Source organism: Misgurnus anguillicaudatus, chromosome 22, assembly GCF_027580225.2.
Source record: "Misgurnus anguillicaudatus chromosome 22, ASM2758022v2, whole genome shotgun sequence".
Lineage (NCBI taxonomy): Eukaryota > Metazoa > Chordata > Actinopteri > Cypriniformes > Cobitidae > Misgurnus > Misgurnus anguillicaudatus.
This window is the reverse complement of record NC_073358.2, coordinates 35,111,925-35,132,266: the sequence shown is the minus strand read 5'-3', so window position 1 is coordinate 35,132,266 and position 20,342 is coordinate 35,111,925. Positions and strand designations below refer to the sequence as shown.

Below are 20,342 nucleotides of genomic sequence, written 5' to 3'. Positions count from 1 at the left end.
GTATAGCTCTCCTTAGCAAGTTCATTAGAGTAAAAAAAAAAACGTGATTCCTTTCTTTTAAATTAGATCTTTGTGAACTACACAGTCTATCAAGCTGTATTGCTAAGCAGTTATTCTGACTAATGCAGAGAGGGCCTGTATTGTACCACGCTAGCAGAATATTACAGTGCGTTATTCAAAGAGAAAACTAGCAGTGCAAAGCAGGATCAGACGTTTTTAAAGTCTGAAACACACTATTTTCTTTCCAATACATGTCTAAGGGGCAGCGGGGTAGAGAAATATATTATAGCAATTGCAGTGCATAACAGATTTCAGATCCGAATGGATAATTGTTTTCCACTGTAATGCACTTTTGTGCAATAGGAGAGAGTAAGTGGTGTTGTGACTCTGGTGTATTTGGGTTGATGCCAATGAATACCAGTACACACTCCGTTTCTCTCTGACAGCCTGTATTTGTGGTTGTGGGAGATTTGTGGTCTGTTTCTCTTTCTTCGTGTACCCAGAAACAAATAGCTTCTCTCTCTCTCTCTCTCTCTCTCTCTCTCTCTCTCTCTCTCTCTCTTTCTTGTTATAGAACATAACATTCTTTATACAGTATGTGTAGGTGATTGTGTGTTCTTTTTAATTATTTTTTTTTGATGCTCATAATTCCTGACTGAACACTAAAACATTCTGCCGTGGTGCTGCTGGTCTGAGTCATGATTTTTAATGAACCGAAAATCCCCTGGGACAATCGCTTTCACAACCCAAACCCTGCTGCAGCACCAATTAACCAGAGCAAACTCTGATTATATAAAGAGATTTGAAGGAGTGACCTTTGCCACACTTCAGGTCATTATTGGAAACTGATAAAAGAGCAAAGGATGATAAAGCATGAGGCCAGATTTTAAAATATCAACTTTAGACCCACAGTATCACATAAAAACATGATGAAAACCACGACCAGCTGAATATGTAGGAGAGATTTATAAGCTGAGGGGCAGTGAGTAACACAACACCATTATGAAAGCCGACACCCGGCAATGATGAGCATTTACCACTTTAATGCATCGTGCATTATTTTAATGAGCAATTTGCTACATCATATTCTCTTTCAATCCAATTATTTTCCTGTGTATTCTGTTAACATGTCCTCCATATATGTTAATTTACTACTTATAGTGTCTGTTTTGATATACAAGATGCTCCATATGTTTTAGTGTTATCGTAAATGTAAACAGCCATGCTAATCATTTTTTCTCTGAATCAGAGAGAGAGAGAGCTGTCAAACTAAATTAGTTCATGCTGTTCTATTACTTACATTCATACTAGGCAATTATCAGAAGGATTCAAATCCCACTGGACTCATTGTCATGCCAGGCTACTAGAGATGAGTTGCTACAACTTATAAAATGAAGTTGACTTTTTTCAACTATATTTTATAAGTTACATCTCATCTGCAGTTATAACAACTCATGTCTAGTTAAGATAAATAATACTAAATTGAAATGACTTGTAAATCTGAGTTGATCTAACAAAATAATTTAAAGGGACACTCCACTTTTTTGAAAATAAGGCTCATTTTCCAGCTCCCCTAGATTTAAACATTTGACTTTTACCGTTTTGGAATCCATTCAGCTGATCTCCGGGTCTGGCACTACCACTTTTAGCATAGCTTAGCATAATCCATTGAATATGATTAGACCATTAGCATCACGCTCAAAAATGATCAAAGCATTTCAGTATTTTTCCTATTTAAAACTTGACTCTTCTGTAGTTACATCGTGTAATCAAGTTTTAAATAGGAAAAATATTGAAACTCTTTGGTCCTTTTTGAGCGTGATGCCAATTGTCCAATCAGATTCAATGGATTATGCTTAAAGTTGTACCGCCAGACCCAGAGACCGGCCGAATGGACTCCAAAACGGCAAAAATCAAACGCCCAACTCCAGGGGAGCTGGAAAATGAGCATATTTCCAAAAAAAGTGGAGTGTCCCTTTAAGACAGCAAAGAGTGTAATTTTATAGTGTATGTGTTGTTCAAACAGCATTTGAAAATGCCACCCATATCTCTTAAAATCTCTTTGTGTGCACACCTAAAGGTATACAAAAGTTGTCACATTGGTGTTATCCTTTCCAAAAGTACACCTAAAGAGTGCATATTAGTACCTTAAAGGTAAATATTGGTAGCAAATTTATACTGTACATAGCTGTACCTAAATTTAAAGGTGACATTTCACAAGAATTTTTAAAGAACTAAAATAAATCTTTGTCGTCCCCAGAGTACGTATGTGACGTTTTAGCTCAAAATACCATATAGATCATTTATTAAACATGTTAAAATTGCCACTTTGTAGGTGTGAGCAAAAATGTGCCATTTTGGGTGTGTCCTTTAAAATGCAAATGAGCTGATCTCTGCACTAAATGGCAGTGCTGTAGTTGCACAGAGCAGATTAAGGGGCGGTATTATCCCCTTCTGACATCACAAGGGGAGCCAAATTTCAATGAGCTATTTTTTTACATGCTTGCAGAGAATGGTTTACTAAAACTAAGTTACTGGGTTGATCTTTTTCACATTTTTTAGGTTGATAAAAGAACTGGGGACCCAATTATAGCACTTAAACATGGAAAAAGTTAGATTTTCATGATATGTCCCCTTTAAGACTAGTCCCAAACTAGTACATATTTCTAAGATGTCTTAACAAAAAACAACTTGCATTAATGTATATCTTAAATATGTCACTGCAATGAGTTTGTCTCAAGATATAGTCGTAAAAACTACTTAAATACCCTAATATATCTAATGACTAGTCCTGGCTTAATCTAAACCCTGTCCGTTAAACCAGCCCAGGACCTTTTTAAAGTGAATTGTCCCAATGACAGCTTTTGTACTTAGATTCACACACCTCTGACAAGCGTTTTCTGTAACAAAACACTTTTTGTTTACAGATTTACAGAAAATTTATTTTTATTTGAAAATCATCACTGAAAAAAATTATTCATTTAATTTACTGTGGTCGCAATCAATTTATTTAAGCTACATTTAAACAAAAAAATAGAAAAACAAAACAAAACAACTTGTTTAAATGTAGCTTAAATAAATTCATTGCAACCACTTACCTTAAAAAAATAAGTAAATTGAATTAATAATTTTTTTAGTGTATTTAAGGTAAGAAAAGACGACTCAGGACACAATTACACTTCAAACTGGGCACATTTTACTGTGAAACATATTAGGAAACATTTCCAGTGTTCATTGCTGTGAAGAGGTTGTACAAGGAAAAAAAACAACCTTTTCATAAAGTACAATTTTACAGCAAATGATCTTCCTGAATACAACTTCTGTAAATAGTGAGCTAATAAAGAGTTAGAAACTACAGCCAATATTTTAAAGTAACCAAATGACAAGATGAAGAATCGAATTTACCCAAGAAATTATTTTTTTTAACTAGTCACTGTTATGTCAAATATTAGGCAATTTAGCCAGACTAAGAAAACATGTTTACAATCGTTACACTTATTATAATATAGGCTATTAAAACTATTATCCTTGCTACTGAAAATGCTTAATGCTTTGTGATTAGATCCACACATAGGCTTTGTGGAGAATAAGAAAGACATTGCGAGTCCTTTTAAAAACATATTTCTTCGAAAACATCATGAGCCCAAGAGTCCGACTGTGCAATCATGATGCTGTCAATCATTCCACATTAAATGTAATCAACAACTTCACATGGAACAGCAGGATGTCACCTTAAAAGCTGCGGGAAAATGGCTTGAAATAAAACATTTGACATTTTCAAGTAGTATAACATGGTCCAGCCATAAAACAAATCTGCAAGTATTTCTGTCCCTCAACAAACCGAAGAGAACCTGATCTGAACTTTCTACTCTTATTTCAAGTTTTGGCTCTACTGTATAAAATGCTAAGGGCACAATCGATACATTTCTCTATACATTAATATAATATTTCAAGAATTATTAATGTCCAGATAGCAGCAGCACAAGTAATAAACGTATTTAATTCTTTCATAATACGAAAGAAACCTTAAGCCTGAAGCTTACCAAAGCTTTCGACAGTCTCTCATCATTATGCAAAAAGGTAGGCTGCTGAAAACATAATCATCATCATCATCATCATCCAAAGATACAAACAACAGTACAAGCTGTACAGTCTTTCCTAGAAATAAAATAGCTAAGGTTACAATGTCTATTGCTACAAAATAGTATTAAAGTTCAAGATGATGTATTAAGCTCCTCCTAGTAATGAATATGTTAAGTTGCTCACAAAAGTTTTAGTGATGCATATGATAAAATCGACACAAGGACATACAGCATACACTAAATATCTTATTGCAAGAGCAGCATTCATTTTCATAGACCTTCATCCTTTTTTACAAATCCAGAAGGCTTAAAGATCCCCAAACTCTTATGGTTCTTATGTCTCATTGGCTTTATGCCTCAACACACAATACAATAAGATTTATAAATCTAATGCTAAGACCTATTACCCACACAATATATATATATATATATTGCATGGTTTTATGAGTTTAAATGAGCCTGAAAGGCATAACACAAAGCTTTTGAACCATATATGATGCAATGAAACAATTGTATTACACAAATTCTAAAGACATAAAGCACAAATCTTTGATTTCCTCAGTAAAGGTTGAATTGTTTTGATCTTATCACAACTGAACACAATCCATTCCCCTGATGGACTTACAGATACACAGATTTGCTTTTATGCTTTATTTGATTTTCTGTTCATAAGATGAAAAGAGTACAATGGCTCAACACGAGACAAACACAGATGCAAGAAATCACATCTCAGTGCCCTTTTCCACATCTTTAAACTCATTCTTACAAACAAAGACGCACACACCCCACGAATTCAGGCGTGTAGTAAATATCTTTTCTGCTTGCTGCCAACACATATTGCAATGTTTCTCCTCCCGTTGTTAGATGTCTTGGACTGTTTTTGTACCAGCTGCTGGCACTCGAACATCCACCATTAAAGAACAACCATCTACCGATCTATCTTGTTATCTATTTGGCGCGTCCAAAAACACCCACACACTAAATTCGAGAGCGTAGAGAACATATCCTCCTTCTTTAGAGTCTAAGTGTACTATCTTGTATACTATTTTTAAAAAGCAATGTGAAAAGCTAACCTTGATATTTGAACGTGTTTACAGTAACATTAAGTACTACTACTACTATTTTAAATATTGCACTTTGACTAATATGATTCGTTTGTCTCCATCTACAGAGAAAACACCATATAACAGGGATGCTAGTGCTATTAAAGACCAAATAGTTTGAGAAGTGCTTGTGAAATAACACTAACTACATAAATGCACGTGACAAAACACAGCTAGAGAAATATAATGACGCAATTATTCTACTGTAGTCTATATTTAAACAAAATTATTATTTAAAGTCTTATTCGATGTCTGCTCAAGAATATTTAAAACGTTTGAAGTTTTTAAATGTTGGAGGACACCACAGGACAAAACTGATCAGTCTATAATAATAAGCACTGCGTTAACATTACACATGATTACACAATTCATTTATGTTAATGTAGACAATGAATCTGCAAACTTAATCTACAGAAAACTTACACAAAGCCCCTGATACAGATACAGCAATTATAAGTTTTACTTTAAACCCACTCAGGTAACTACTAAACAACTTCCTGTTGAGTAAAAAAACTAATCTTTCCTCTCCTACCTATTTTCTTTCGTTCTCTTTGTCTCTCGTCTACAGAAGAATGTCAGTAAAAAAACAGAAACCTGAGTTTTTCTTCCTTTCAAGAATCCTAGAAAAACATTACTGTACTTTAAAAACTAAAATGTGCAATATTATTATGCTAACATTAAATTACATTAGTTATTTTATAGAGTGGATGTGTAAAAACAACAGATATGTAGTTCCACAGGTTACCTGCACTTGTAGTGAATAACATGTTCGAAAAATGATCGCTGTATCGCCATTCCTGCTAGTTTAACACAACTACCACAGCTACTTAAAATAGTTCCTTAAATAAAAACACTTCCTATATTTCCATCTTCCCATCGCAGTTTTTGTTTATCCCACAAAAATCGAAGAACATGTACTACACCTTCACAAAGGCTAAAAGGTAAGATTGCGTTATCTACCGAAAGTTCCTCTTTCATTCGTTGGCCGAACGCTCAAATGGACGGGGTGAACATACGGCACCTATCCCCCTTCCTGTTACATCTGAGGGTGGACATCTTCTCAATGTCAGCCACCATCCTAATCATTCTCCATCCTCCACCTCAGGACATTGCCCGGGCTCGTTTGGGAGAGAATGTTGGCACGTGGGCCCTAAAGTATAAGCTACCTGCCTCTCAGGCTTCTTAAACCGATGCCAGAATGTCACAGAAGGTCGTCGTAATCGTGAAGTTTGGAGTGTTGGCGGCTCTTCCACAAACGATAGAGGCGAAAGTCGAAGTACGTCTCGATCATCTCCTTACCTGAGAACAGAGAGAGCCAAATATTTTTAGCTCTCCTCCTAAATATATCTGACAAAAAAAATCACACAGGCAGTATATCACATCTACTGCACCATCCGCTGTGTTATATAGTTACAGGTTACAGGGATTTGTGGGTGTTTTAAATACAGTTCTCTATTTAAAACCGGCGTAATTATCCTCAACAGTGCAAATCAAACCACGCAGAGGACACAAAGGAAGATGAGAAAAGAGAGGGGGGAGAATTGAACCTCATGGGTCCAACGAAGAGACAGAAACAGTGGGAGCGTTAATGAGGTTTTAATTGAAGAATAATTACCGTTAAATCAATGAGAAAATTGTGTTGGGGTCAAAGATCACACGGAAGAAAGGTTTCGACAAAACAGTCTGCACTGAAAAAAATGATTCATTGAATTTAATCAATTTTTTTAAGGTAAGTGGTTGCAATTAATTTATTTAAGCTACATTTAAACAAAAGTTTTATATTTTATTTTACTTTACTAATCTTTTTTGTTTAAATGTAGCTTAAATAAATTGATTGCAACCACTTACCTTAAAAAAACTGATTAAATTCAATCAATAATTTTTTTCAGTGTGATGAGTTTTCATTAGACATACCATCCCTATAGTAAAGGATTGTATAGTATCCAGTGTTTCTATAGCTACGCTCAGTTGGTAGTGCATTACAGTGACAGCGCATAGTTTGTTGGTGTGTGTGTGTGTAGGTGTGTAGTTGTGTAGTAGCCTATACTTACCCTGTGCTGATAGTTCCAGAGGAGACTTAAATTCAATGATTCGAGGTTTCATCAGTCGCTTGAGATTTTGAAAAAGCTGAGGAAGAGAGAAAGTTTTGTCATATCAGTCATTTTTTTTACAGTTATTAAAAGCAAAACAACAAAAATTTTAAATGTACAAAACAACTTCAATATTACCTCTGGTTCAATAGTATGAGGTCTTAAAGATAATCTTTGTAATTGTGACATCACACAAGGTCATAGGCCGAGCTCTTGAATATTATTTGAATATTAACATTCTTATGTCATATTCATAGATTGTACTGTAACCTTATCTAATTAATATTCATGAGCAAATACCTAACAATTGCTGAACTCATATCTTGTTCAGATGTGCTTAAACTTCCATGCAACAGTATTTGGCACAAAGAAGTCGGAGTTCATCTCAGAGACTTCAAAGCTTAAATGCTAAAAACTAGTACTGGGCAAAGATTTATCACGATTAATTGCATATAAAATAAAAGTGATTTTTTTTGCATAATATATGTGTGTGTGTGTGTGTGCGAGATAAACAGCATTTTTTTTTTTTAATGAAGTACTGCCAAAATCAGTATAATATCAGGCCAGTATCTAAAAGTAAATTCTTAATTTTACGCAAAATACGATATCCGCCATGTTATTCTGTCATCTTTTCTCCCTTTTTGCCCAAAACGCGATAAACGCCACTCCTCCTTTTATGCAGAATGCAATAAATCCGCTCAACAAATCACAGCGCACCATTCCACGCATTGTAAACAAACAATGGTGGCGCGTTGAATACACAGAATCTTAGTTTTCCTCATCTTGTACTTCGTGATCAACAAACAAACAAACAAAATAATACTTTAATGGCATGGATAAACGTGTGGTGGTTTTCTGTGATGGGAAAGAAACGTAAGCCATCAACATCTAATAAGGCACTCGGGAGACGGAAAATGCCGGTTGCTTGTTTCCCCGACAGCATCAATCTTCTGTCATACTAACACATTGACCCCAAGGGATCTTATGAAAAACTTTCTATTATTTTACTCAAAGTCAACGAAAATCGAGCAGGACCAAAACATTTTACAGCTGATCGCTGTGAAAAATGTTAAGCGACGATGTCCCAAATATAACAGCAGCAATGACAGTGTTCTTAATATGACAAAGTAAGTGTTTGATTAATCCAATTAATGTTTATTTTTTAATCAGTGTATACCACTAGTCAACTAAATGAATGCACATTTATATATTATTGATTCAATAGATTTATAGCATTTTGAAAAAAAAAAACTTGTCATGGATTTATTGCATTTTGTGAAAAAAAAATAGTTTTTATAATAAATCTTTGAAAATCAAATTATGGATTTGAATTTTTTATGTTTTATTACCTAAAGATGCTAAGTGAAAGTTTGTAACAGAAAATAGTGGTTTTCATCTTGTCACTTTCTTGGTATAGAAAACACATTTTTACCAAAATTAGTCAAAATGGATTTATTGCGTTTTGGCACCAAACTCTTCATAATTTAAATTCAGAATTTTTATTTATATATAATGTTTTAAAAAATCTAAATAAATATATATACCTAATAATTACACACAGCACACACTCTTTTTTTATGCCAAAAATCACTTTATTTTGTATGTGATTAATCTTTGCCCAGCACTACAAAAAACATAACAAAATTACCATTTGGAAATTTGGAACAATACCCGTTCTTGACAACTTTGATGAACTTATTTTACAATTCGAAAACAATTAATCTACAGGTCTTCCTGTAGCTCAGTTTGTAGACCATTGCCTTCGATGACGTGGAACACACATACAAAAATAATGTATAGCTTAAATGCTCTGTAAGTCACTTTGGATAAAAGCGTCCGCCAAATGCATAAATGTAAACGTAATATTGCAACCCTGCTCTGACTGACAGTACTCTAAATGCGTATAAACCCTTTTACTGTTTGTACACAATGATGACGTGGCAACGTATGTGCGCGCATTTTGGCAACGGAAGTATGGCAAGAATCAGCAGTGAAGCAACACAGACACAGAAAGTTATTTTAAAAAATTGACTTATCAACTTTTTCAACACAGCTACAGATCTGTGTACTATAGTGGAGTGGATAGAAGACGTTAACTGATGGCCAAATATAAAGTGGCCAGATACATATATACATGTATTAGTATATTATATAAGCGCAACCAAACGCATCAACCAGAAATTTTGATTCTGGGAAACCATTTTAATAAACTTTCTGAGTTGCTAACACGTTAGAACCACTGGGGAACAACACCACTTCTGTTGCCAAAATGCGCGTGCAGGCTATTTGATCACGTGGGCTGTAAAAGGGTCTATACTGAATGCCATACAGACTAGAAGCCATACAGACCAGTGGGAACTGAATAGGAGCAAACTGTGAAGAGTTAAATTTGTTCTTTCATGCTGTGGTTGACCAGAGCTGGAGGGGATCTGGTAATGCCGATAAAAATCCGTCATATAAGGACAAAGCTTTCAGAGTGCATTAACTGCCTCCTGCCTCTCAGTCCTTCGATTTCTGTTTCTCTGGCCACTGTCAGCTTCATCTCTCATCATCTGGTCTTTTATCTGCTTTTCTTGAAGTAACTCTACAACTCTCTCATCAATCATAAAAGCCACAGATAGCCTGCTGGATCCACTGTCTGCTAATTTATTTGATTTCCTATAGTAAGGAAGAGGTGTCTGCCTCTGCGGCCAGATCATTTTCAAACCATTACCAAACAAAGGGCCTCCATTAAGAAACGGCTTTGAGCCAAATATAAGGCAAGCAGGAGACATCATTAATATTTAGTCTTAAACCGCTTAAACAAGTCTTAGCTATTTTTTATGATCTTGCTGTCACCAAAACTGCAGATCACAGCGCCCCCAATGTGGTACAGTTTTGTTTATTTTTACATTCAGACTTTAATCATTTGCAATGTTTCTAGTAGCATCTCTAGTGATTTTGCAATTGTGTTAACTATGTCTTGTCCAAAGAAGTGGACAGTTTTTTAGAAGTAGAGGCTTTTGCCAAAAAGAATGCATGCACTTAGTGGGTTTTGCAGTGAAAGGCAATCAAACTTTTTCAAGATGGGGTTTTTCATATGAACTCCTCATTTGTTACCAGTGTAGGCTGTTTTTAAGGACGTTGAGCTGATCAGCTTAAATTGACAACAGCAACAACGGCATTCATACATACAGTATGGAATTTATGCCATACACAGGCATTTGCTAAAGACTTATCTTCCAGGTATAAAGCACGCAAGATATATGGCCGCCTGCTGGTGTCTTGGCACAGCTAACAATAACAAATCAATGAGACAATTTATTACTGTTATCCGATTGTAACAATACAGCAATGAACAAAAGCAGGAGAAATTGACATGGAGCTGCACGGATGCTTTATGCTGAAACTATATATAGAAAGACCACTTCATCTTCTACCTTTACCTTCTGAAGTAAAAGGCCAGTGTAAGAGAACAGTAGGGGAAAATTGCTAAATTCAGCAAAAAAGCCTCCATGTTCTTATTTTGCTCTCTGTAGACCTGCTTGGAGAAACTGGTTGACTAGTTTGCTTAAGTTGCAGAAAGTACAAGACTGTGTAAGAGTGTAAGCTCTGGGGTTTGAGCCTGGCACTTTTACCCGCACTTCAATCGGGAAATTGTGGCCACTTCAATCAACAGACTGTATTGTGGTTTGTTTATCAGGTGTCTGGTAGGGGAGCAGTGGCTTATTAAAAAAATCGGATAATTTTGAACACAAAAATAAAGCAAAATAAATAAAATAATAATATATAGACCACTAACTTTACTAAAGTAACGCTTCATGAGTAAATAAAGTCTCATGGGTATCTCACTGTGTTCCCATCGAGGTTGTACACAACGTGGCGCGAGTTAAAAAAAACACATTTAGATTGAACAAAAAACACAAATGTAGAAAAGGGAATTTTTCTCCTCATGTTACAGGACCAACACTGAATACAGAGGCACAGCAAAGCTGTACCCCTTAATGTCGAGATGATGTTCAAGAACATTAAAATATGCTTGTGATAGATGCATACACTCACCTAAAGGATTATTAGGAACACCTGTTCAATTTCTCATTAATGCAACTATCTAATCAACCAATCACATGGCAGTTGTTTCAATGCATTTAGGGGTGTGGTCCTGGTCAAGACAATCTTCTGAACTCCAAACTGATTGTCAGAATGGGAAAGAAAGGTGATTTAAGCAATTTTGAGTGTGGCATGGTTGTTGGTGCCAAACTGGCCGGTCTGAGTATTTCACAACATATCTGCTCAGTTACTGGGATTTTCTAGCACAACCATTTCTAGGGTTTACAAAGAATGGTGTGAAAAGGGAAAAACATCCAGTATGCGGCAGTCCTGTGGGCAAAAATGGCTTGTTGATGCTAGAGGTCAGAGGAGAATGGGCCAACTGATTCAAGCTGATAGAAGAGCAACTTTGACTGAAATAACCACTCGTTACAACCAAGGTATGCAGCAAAGCATTTGTAAAGACACAACATGCACAACCTTGAGGCGGATGGGCTACAACAGCAGAAGACCCCACCGGGTACCACTCATCTCCACTACAAATAGGAAAAAGAGGCTACAATTTGCACGAGCTCACCAAAATTGGACGGTTGAAGACTGGAAATTTTTTGCCTGGTCTGATGAGTCTCGATTTCTGTTGAGACATTCAGATGATAGAGTCAGAATTTGGCGTAAACAGAATCAGAAAATGGATCCATCATGCCTTGTTACCACTGTGCATGCTGGTGGTGGTGGTGTAATGGTGCGGGGGATGTTTTCTTGGCACACTTTAGGCCCCTTAGTGCCAACTGGGTATCGTTTAAATGCCACGGCCTACCTGAGCATTGTTTCTGACCATGTCCATCCCTTTATGACCACCATGTACCCATCCACTGATGGCTACTTCCAGCACGATAATGCACCATGTCACAAAGCTCGAATCATTTTAAATTGGATTCTTGAACATGACAATGAGTTCACTGTACTAAAATGGCCCCCACAGTCACCAGATCTCAACCCAATAGAGCATCTTTGGGATGTGGTGGAACGGGAGCTTCGTGCCCTGGATGTGCATCCCACAAATCTCCATCAACTGAAAGATGCTATCCTATCAATATGGGCCAACATTTCTAAAGAATGCTTTCAGCACCTTGTTGAATAAATGTCACGTAGAATTAAGGCAGTTCTGAAGGCGAAAGGGGGTCAAACACAGTATTAGTATGGTGTTCCTAATAATCCCTTGGATATGACCACGTATATACCATTTCAAAATACAATGTTAGTACTATCTGATGCCATCACTGCACAATAGTACCACCACCACAGTATTTTTTGTAAGGGGCAGTGATACAACCTCCTATTCAGGCAGGCTGACACAATCGATTGCATGCCCAGAGCTGCAACGGCCAGCGGCGACACTCGGTGTGATCGCTGAGAGACTCTCTGTGTGCGTTTCTCTATCTGTGTGTGTTTGTGTGGCGTATGCGAGGCAGAGTTGTGCGGGGGCCGGAGGGTGACAGACTATCTATCTGTCACTCACAGAACAGTTGGCTGTCAATCTGCCACCTCCATCTCCTGCCATAATATCAAAACTTGACCCAAAACGCACTTCATCCAAGAGTGCTAAAAGAATATATGTACATATGAGATACAAACAGTATAAATTCAATTCTGCTGTAAACACCGGTTGACGTCTAGTAGACGTCGTTGTGGAAAAATACAAATTTGAGTATGTCCCCATCTCATTCCTCCTATTTCTCATTTATACAGGTAATATGCATCTTTAAGAAAATGTAAGAAAGCTTATGACATGAAACAGTTATACCAAAAAGAGTACCTTTTCCCCATTAGCATTTCCAAGCACATAGCAGCCCATAATATGGATGAGGTTTGGCTCTGGATTTAATAAACTCATAAATCTGCCAAGTTTCTTCCAAAACCTGCACACAGAAATTCAAAGAGAATTATGGATATTTTAGATAAAGATATCATTTGTATTTAAAAAATGTGGCTTTGGGAAGGTGACCACTTACTGCATCATGTCTTCTTCCTTCTCTACCTTAGCAAACGTGGCCACCTTGTTCTTCAGTAGGTACAGATGGCCTGGACCTCCCTAGAGAAAACACAGAGAGCCAACTAATACGCTGCAACATAACATGCACATACATACACCACATGCACAGCAGATATGCAAATAATACATCATTTTCGAACCTGACAGAAAATAAGCATGTTCCAGATTTTGCAGCCTTTTCTGTAGGCGGCGAGCTTCTTTTCAATCTCCTCTGAAGAGCAGAGATGAGAGAAGATAAAAAGAGAGACAACAAGGGAATACATTTACAATGCAGCATTTTCATAGTAAACAAACACGCAAAAAACACGTTTATAATAGCATACCTAATATATCATCAAAGGTTGCATGTTCATGATCCTGTGGACAGACGTAAAAAAGGAAGCACTTATCAGAGACACTGTTAATATTCAGTCAGATTAGCAGGCATACTTTATATATCGCAAGCATATTATCGGTTACTTTTCCATTACAATGCAGTTGCCAAGGCAATCTCAAATGATGATGATTTGCACTACTAAACCTTACATGAGAGTGCTGACTGGAAGAGATCATTAGCACTGTTTAACATGACGGTCTTTGTGCTAGATAATCAAAACTTTGATCTCGTTCGTGACTGCGTCAATATATTCTACTCACGTAGAGAATAGGGATTATGGACGGGTCGTCCCGGCGGATGATGTTCGGTACGTACTCTGCCTTTGGTACTTTTGATGAAATTAGCTGTTGAATGGATAATGAATAGAACACATGCTTATTAATGAGGCCATCTGTGATAAAAAGCCAGCGTGTAATGAGCAATTCGTAGGATCGTAATGACCGTAGGATCAACGCACCATGATTTTGGGTGGGATGAAATCGTCACCCTCGCATGCCGCTCTTTCCATCTCCTTCTCTCCCTCCCAGTCTACATCATCACAGTCTTCCTCATCCAGATTCCCAGATGATGCCTGAAGGTCTCCACCTGGGGATGAGAACATATGCACACGCACAGGAACACACTCAGACACAACCGATGAGATGACGGGTCTATACAAAAAGCATTGTATAATTCATGCAATGGGTATTAACATGCGTGCACACTCTTGTTTGTGAGAAAGGGATCTTAAGAGCAAACCTTAAAACAAGTAAAAGCTTTTAGTGTTATGTTTAAACACAGAACAGATACAGACGGTAGACCGAGAACAAATAATGAAAACTGACTGGGGGAATGTTGGCCAAAGCGTGCATGTGTCATGTTGTCAATTTTTTGCTTTGAGTATTTGCATCTGATTGGTGGATCTCAAACCAGTCATAACAGAAGTTATAAAAAGCATTCTTTTAGGACCATCAAGATTTTTTTGCATTGTGACATTTCCATTAAATAAGCACATCCCCACCTTAGTCCTCATTACTGTGATGCAATGCAAAAATGTTAAATGTCCTCAAATATGCCTCATTTTCTTAGTGCAATTTAATTGAATATTTATTTAATTTTTAGGGTTTAAATATGAGCAGGACATATGAAGAGTTTGGTTCCAAAACGCGATAAACACCATAAAAAAAGAGTTACTGCCAAAATCAGTATTATATCGGGTCAGTATTTAAAAGTAACTTCTTAATTTTACGCAAAATCCAATATCCGCCGTGTTATTCTGTCATCTTTTCTCGCTTTTTTCCCAAAACGCAATAAACGCCACTCCCCCTTTTCTACAGAATGCAATAAATCCGCTCCACAAATTACAGCGCACCATTCCACGCATTGTAAACCAACAATGGCGGCACGTTGAGTACTCCTAGTTATCCTCATCTACTTTGTTCTTCATGATCAACAAACAAACAAAAACAAAATTATACTTTAATGGCATGGATAAACGTGTGGTGTTTTTTTGTGACGGGAAAGAAACGTAAGCCATCAACATCTAACGTTAATAATATACCCGAGAGGCACTCAGGAGGAGCAGTTTGCTTGTACTGCCGACAGCATTTAGTTTCTCTCGTGCTAACACATTGACCCCAGGGGATATTATGATAAACTTTCTATTATTTTACTCAAAGTCAACGAAAATCGAGCAAGACCAAAACATTTTACAGCTGATCGCTGTCAAAAATGTTAAGCGATGATGTCCCATTTATAACAGCAGCATTGACTAACGTTATATGACAAAGTAAGTGTTTTGATTGTAATGTTTATTTTTTTAAATCAGTATACCACTAGTCAACTAAATGAATATATCATGGCAAAGATGAATGCACATTTATATATTGATTCAATAGATTTATAGCATTTTGAAAAAAACGTAAAAAATAATTATTTTTATAATAAATCTTTGAAAATCTAATTATGGATTTGAATTTTTTATGTTTTTATAACCTAAAGATGCTATGTGAAGGTTTGTGACAGAAAATAGTAGTTTTCATCTTGTCATTTCTTGGTATAGAAAACACGTTTTTACCGAAATTTGTCAAAATGGATTTATTGCGTTTTGGAACCAAACTCTTCATATAAACCTGACAGGGTTTTGAGATCCACCTGGGTATGAGTGACCGATGATGTGCATTTGATAAAATCAGATAAAGACAAAGTGTGTGTGGACTCACTGTCTCTGGAGTCATGAAGAGAGTCGGGCTTGACAGGGGTGGGGTCACTCCAGGAGCGGCTAAAGCTCTTCGCTTTGCGATCAGTAAATGCTAATGATAAAGCGGAGGAGGAAAGCATCACACGCTGCTCTTCAACACACACACACATTTGGCTCTGAGTCTGGACTGATGTGACATGTTTGAGTTTTTCTCTGTTTTAGACAATCTAACTCTAAAAATCAATTTCATCACATATATACTGTGTCCATTATTGATGAGAGGGAGATGAGATTGGTCCTGTTTACACCTGGTATTAAAATCTGGCTCGTGGGAGACATCAACATTTGGGTCTCCAGGTGTAAGCAGGATCTTACAGAGACTAAACCATGTCACTATCAGACAAGCGCAGAATGGTTTGGTTTTCTTTATGTCTGAAGCATGTGTAGAATTCATCTGACACCATGAATTATTGGAAACAAGCAATGGTATGTTCACGTATTTGCATATAAGATTTGCAGACGACTTAAGATGAAATCAGACAAACACACTAACAGCAAACTTTGACTTAAAGGGGACATTTTACAAGACTTTTTAAAGATGACAAATACATATTTGGTGTCCCCAAGAGTATGTATGTGACGTTCTAGCTCAAAATACTATATAATTTATAATTGCATGTTGAAATGGACACTTTGTAGGTGTGAGCAAAAATGTGCCGTTTTGGGTGTGTCCTTTAAAATGCAAATGAGTTGATCTCTGCACTAAATGGCAGTGCCGTGGTTGGATAGTGCAGATTAAGGGGCGGTATTATCCCCTTCTGACATCACAAGGAAAGCCAGATTTCAATGATCTATTTTTTAAAATGCTTGCAGAGAATGGTTTATCAAAACTAAGTTACTGGGTTGATCTTTTACACATTTTCTTGTTTGATAAAAGCGCTGGGGACCCAATTATAGCACTTAAACAAAAAAGTCTGATTTTCGTGATCCGTCCCCTTTAAACATACTATCACGCATACTGTATACTGTATCAGCAGTTATACTAAGGCACACACAAATAGACACACATCTAAAAACGCAAACAAGTACACACAATCACACCCACAGATATCTGCAAATACTCACTTTGGACCTTAACCCGCCTGCTGCCCACCATCCTCAGGTGCTTTCGGAAGTTTCTGGGATAGAAAGGATTTGCAGAAGCATAGTGGATTGTAAAGAGATGAACAACACAAGGGAAAAACACAAGAAAAATGGGAGACGGAGGAAGAGGAGACAAAAATGAAAATGTTAAAAACTTAAAACCAAACCATTTATACATGATAGCATTAGCCACGCCTGAGTATGGACACAGTGAGTGTTTGAAGTTATATGTCAACTGTAAAAACACATTCTTAACAAATTCTAATGAGCTGGTATATTTGGATGCTGCCATGTTGAGATCACATGACCAAGACAAATACTATTAGTCACTGGTAGCCAAAAACAATAAGCAATGTAAGCAATGCTACACTGTAAAAAAGTAAAAGTTGGATCAACTTTAAAAATGACTTCAATTCGTAATGCAATTTTTGGATGAAAATGTTTAAATATTTACCGATAAAAGCAATAAAAAAAATCACCTTGAATTTTTCAGTTAAAGTGAGAAAATGTAAGTTTATAAAAATTTTTTTAGATGTTATCAATTGAAGTAAGTAGAGCAGCTTCCACTTTTCCTTGTTGCACTTAAATTGTTAAGAAATGATCAATTCATTTTTGAACTTTCTTTACTAGCGAGGGGTTGCTATTTTTTATAAATTATAAAAAATAAAGTTGAAATAACTAAAACTAATTCAAGTTTATTTAATTCAACTTAAAGGTATAGCGGAAGATTTTCTTTTTCCGGGTGGATCATCAAGACTATTGGTCATCACACTTGTCAATCATTCTGATGATTTGTACGTGCTGGTCCCTAGTGATGGGAGAAACTAAGCTTTTCGAAGCTTCAAATCAATTGAACCAATTGCTTCGCAAATTGATTCAGATTTTCAAAGTGTTCGTACATGCTGGCGACACCTGCCGATCAAAATAGTGTAAAAGCAGCAAGATCTGTCCAAACATTTTACACGTTTTACAAAATAATAGCAAGATTGTTCTAAAAATAGGTTTTTAGGAAAAATAAATTATTTAATTTAATTAAGACATAATTGTATTATGTGTATTATGTGTGTTTAGTTTTATTTATGGCAAACAAATCATTAAAACTGACCCCCTTTTTAATTATGCACATTTTTGTCATTAAATCTATAAACAAAAAAGTAGACAAAATGGTAGTGTTAGTAGTCAGAAGGACTTTTATAATAAAACTGACCCGAGTTCACACTGGTCATTTGTGATCAACTCCTCCTAGTGGTGAATCGTTGGATCAAAACAGTTATGACGTAATAAAGCCTCGTTTGCTAAAATCACGTGACTTTGGCCAGTTTGAAACAAGCTCCAAACCAATGATTTGAAACAAAAGATTCGTAAATGTTTCGAAGCCTCATGAAGCGTGCTTCGAAATCGCCCATCACTACTCTTCCATAGTTTCGCTTTCGGCACATGCGCACTTTCAGGTGACGGTTTCAGCAGTAAAAACATAAACAAGCGGCTGTCGTGGTCCGCACGTAACTTCTGGTAAACTCCGCTAAGAATAAATAACAACACAGTTCTTTAAACATAGTTTATAACAAGCAAAAAAACAACACACAGATTACATAGGAAACCAAAATATTTGTTATTTTCGACGAGGCATTTGTTCAAGAGATCAGTTTAGCAACTAGTCAGACCATTAAAAAAACGAAACCGGAAGTAAAATTTGGATCCAGACGTGTATCGTGTCAACACACGTGCGTCCGATGAAACCGTCTCGTTCTCACCGTGTTTTTACAAAATGTCTAGGTTCACAAGAGAAAAGTGTCTGCGAATTGCATGACAAGAAGAGAAAGGCCTCTGAAGAAAGAAACAAGACCCGAGTGTTTTTGGGAGAATATTTCACACGCTGGCGTGCGCTAAAGGAGCACAGGTTAGCTTCCCATTGATGCCTCAGTCGCAAAGTTTCTATTCAACAGGTAAAGTTTGGCATGCTATTTGGAGAAATCCATTTAAAATCACTGCTAGCAAAAGTTGATGTAAGCAATGATTAGCGATGCGAGCCCTGGCACAAGTCACGAACCGCGCAGACACGGTAAACGTCTCAATGTATGATGCCGGCAGCAGCAACTTGTAAACAGAGCGAAGAGAAGAGGCTTGTGCATGCTCTCTCTCGTGCACACGTTTAATAGGCATTCCCTCTCGGGAGCAGGTAGAGTGTTGTGCATGTGCATTTTTTTTAAGTGGAGGGGCGGTTCTTTTCAAAAAATTTTGAAAATCTTCCGCTATACCTTTTAATTTTTTAGAATTTATATCAACTCCTTACTACTGAAGAAAGTTGAAATGAATTGTAAATTCAAGTTGATAAAACTTAAAATTTAAGTGCAACAAGGATTTTTTTACAGTGTAGGGGTCCATAAAGTCCAAAATAATTTAAGTATTGCCAAGTAAACATTAAAAGACTTGGTACACCATTAATTTTCTTGTATATGACATGCCATCTACAACCTTGTGTCTCAATACACCACAAGTGTAAATGAGCTTAGGGAGTGTGAAGAAATGAAAGCTATAGATCTGAAAAAGTTAGACTGTGACTGTGGCAGTATTTACTGTGTTTCTTGTCTTCCTCAGTACATTTCTGATATTTTTCTTGCACTGAAATAATTTGTCATCGTACTATCATTGTATCTTCTCACAAAATATACCACTATAAATTGGCACATCAGAAAATCAAAGCAAGTTCAGCTGACCCTCTCTATCATCCCCTCACTCTCTCCTCTTGTTAGCACTCCATCACATCACCATGGTTACGCCGTAGTGTGTTGTAGTAAAGTAGGCGGGTGGAAAAGTAGACAGTCCTCATTTACCAACGAATAATACAGCTGCTTATTCAGTCAACGCCCTTATAATAAAAGACAGCTGGACCAGGAGGTAAGGAATTACGAGGCAATTCGGTACTTGGATAAAACTAAATTGAATATGATAAGCAAGATATCATTTCCAGCACATGGCAAGCTGTTCAAATCTTACAGTTATCAGTTTTCTGAAAGCATAATTTTGCAGCGCAAACCCGCAATATGCTGCCGCACGTGGCCTAAACTACAAAAATCCAGCGCATGATACCTAATTTCCTTTCAGTGTAGTGATGTATAGCACCGGTGACTTTTTAATGTAGCTGTGCTGTTATGTGAGCATCTAATCAAATCCACCAACGTGAATATTTCACAAAAGAGATACATGCTTTTTAATATCTTCCTCCTGTTACAAAGAGCTCCGTGACAATGCATCTGCATCTGTTGTCAGAATTGCTTTTCTGCATA

At 36.7% G+C, this 20,342-nt stretch overlaps 1 protein-coding gene across 3 annotated transcripts in view; it reads right to left on the bottom strand.

Annotated features, from left to right (window-relative positions):
* Positions 1-3,156: 3,156 nt before the first annotated feature.
* Positions 3,157-20,342, bottom strand: part of nsmfb (NMDA receptor synaptonuclear signaling and neuronal migration factor b) — a 37,808-nt gene continuing 20,622 nt past the window's right edge. For 2 of the 3 annotated variants that reach the window (XM_055199234.2, XM_055199232.2), the window contains exons 6-15: positions 17,038-17,090; positions 15,935-16,024; positions 14,191-14,318; positions 13,994-14,077; positions 13,681-13,714; positions 13,498-13,568; positions 13,317-13,396; positions 13,121-13,223; positions 7,237-7,312; positions 3,157-6,484 (exon numbers count right to left, since the gene is read on the bottom strand). In XM_055199234.2, the coding sequence (XP_055055209.1) occupies positions 6,387-6,484; positions 7,237-7,312; positions 13,121-13,223; positions 13,317-13,396; positions 13,498-13,568; positions 13,681-13,714; positions 13,994-14,077; positions 14,191-14,318; positions 15,935-16,024; positions 17,038-17,090 (817 nt within the window). In that variant the 3' untranslated portion in view covers positions 3,157-6,386. The remainder of the gene's footprint in view (positions 6,485-7,236; positions 7,313-13,120; positions 13,224-13,316; positions 13,397-13,497; positions 13,569-13,680; positions 13,715-13,993; positions 14,078-14,190; positions 14,319-15,934; positions 16,025-17,037; positions 17,091-20,342) is intronic. The other variant, XM_055199235.2, reaches the window with a different exon arrangement.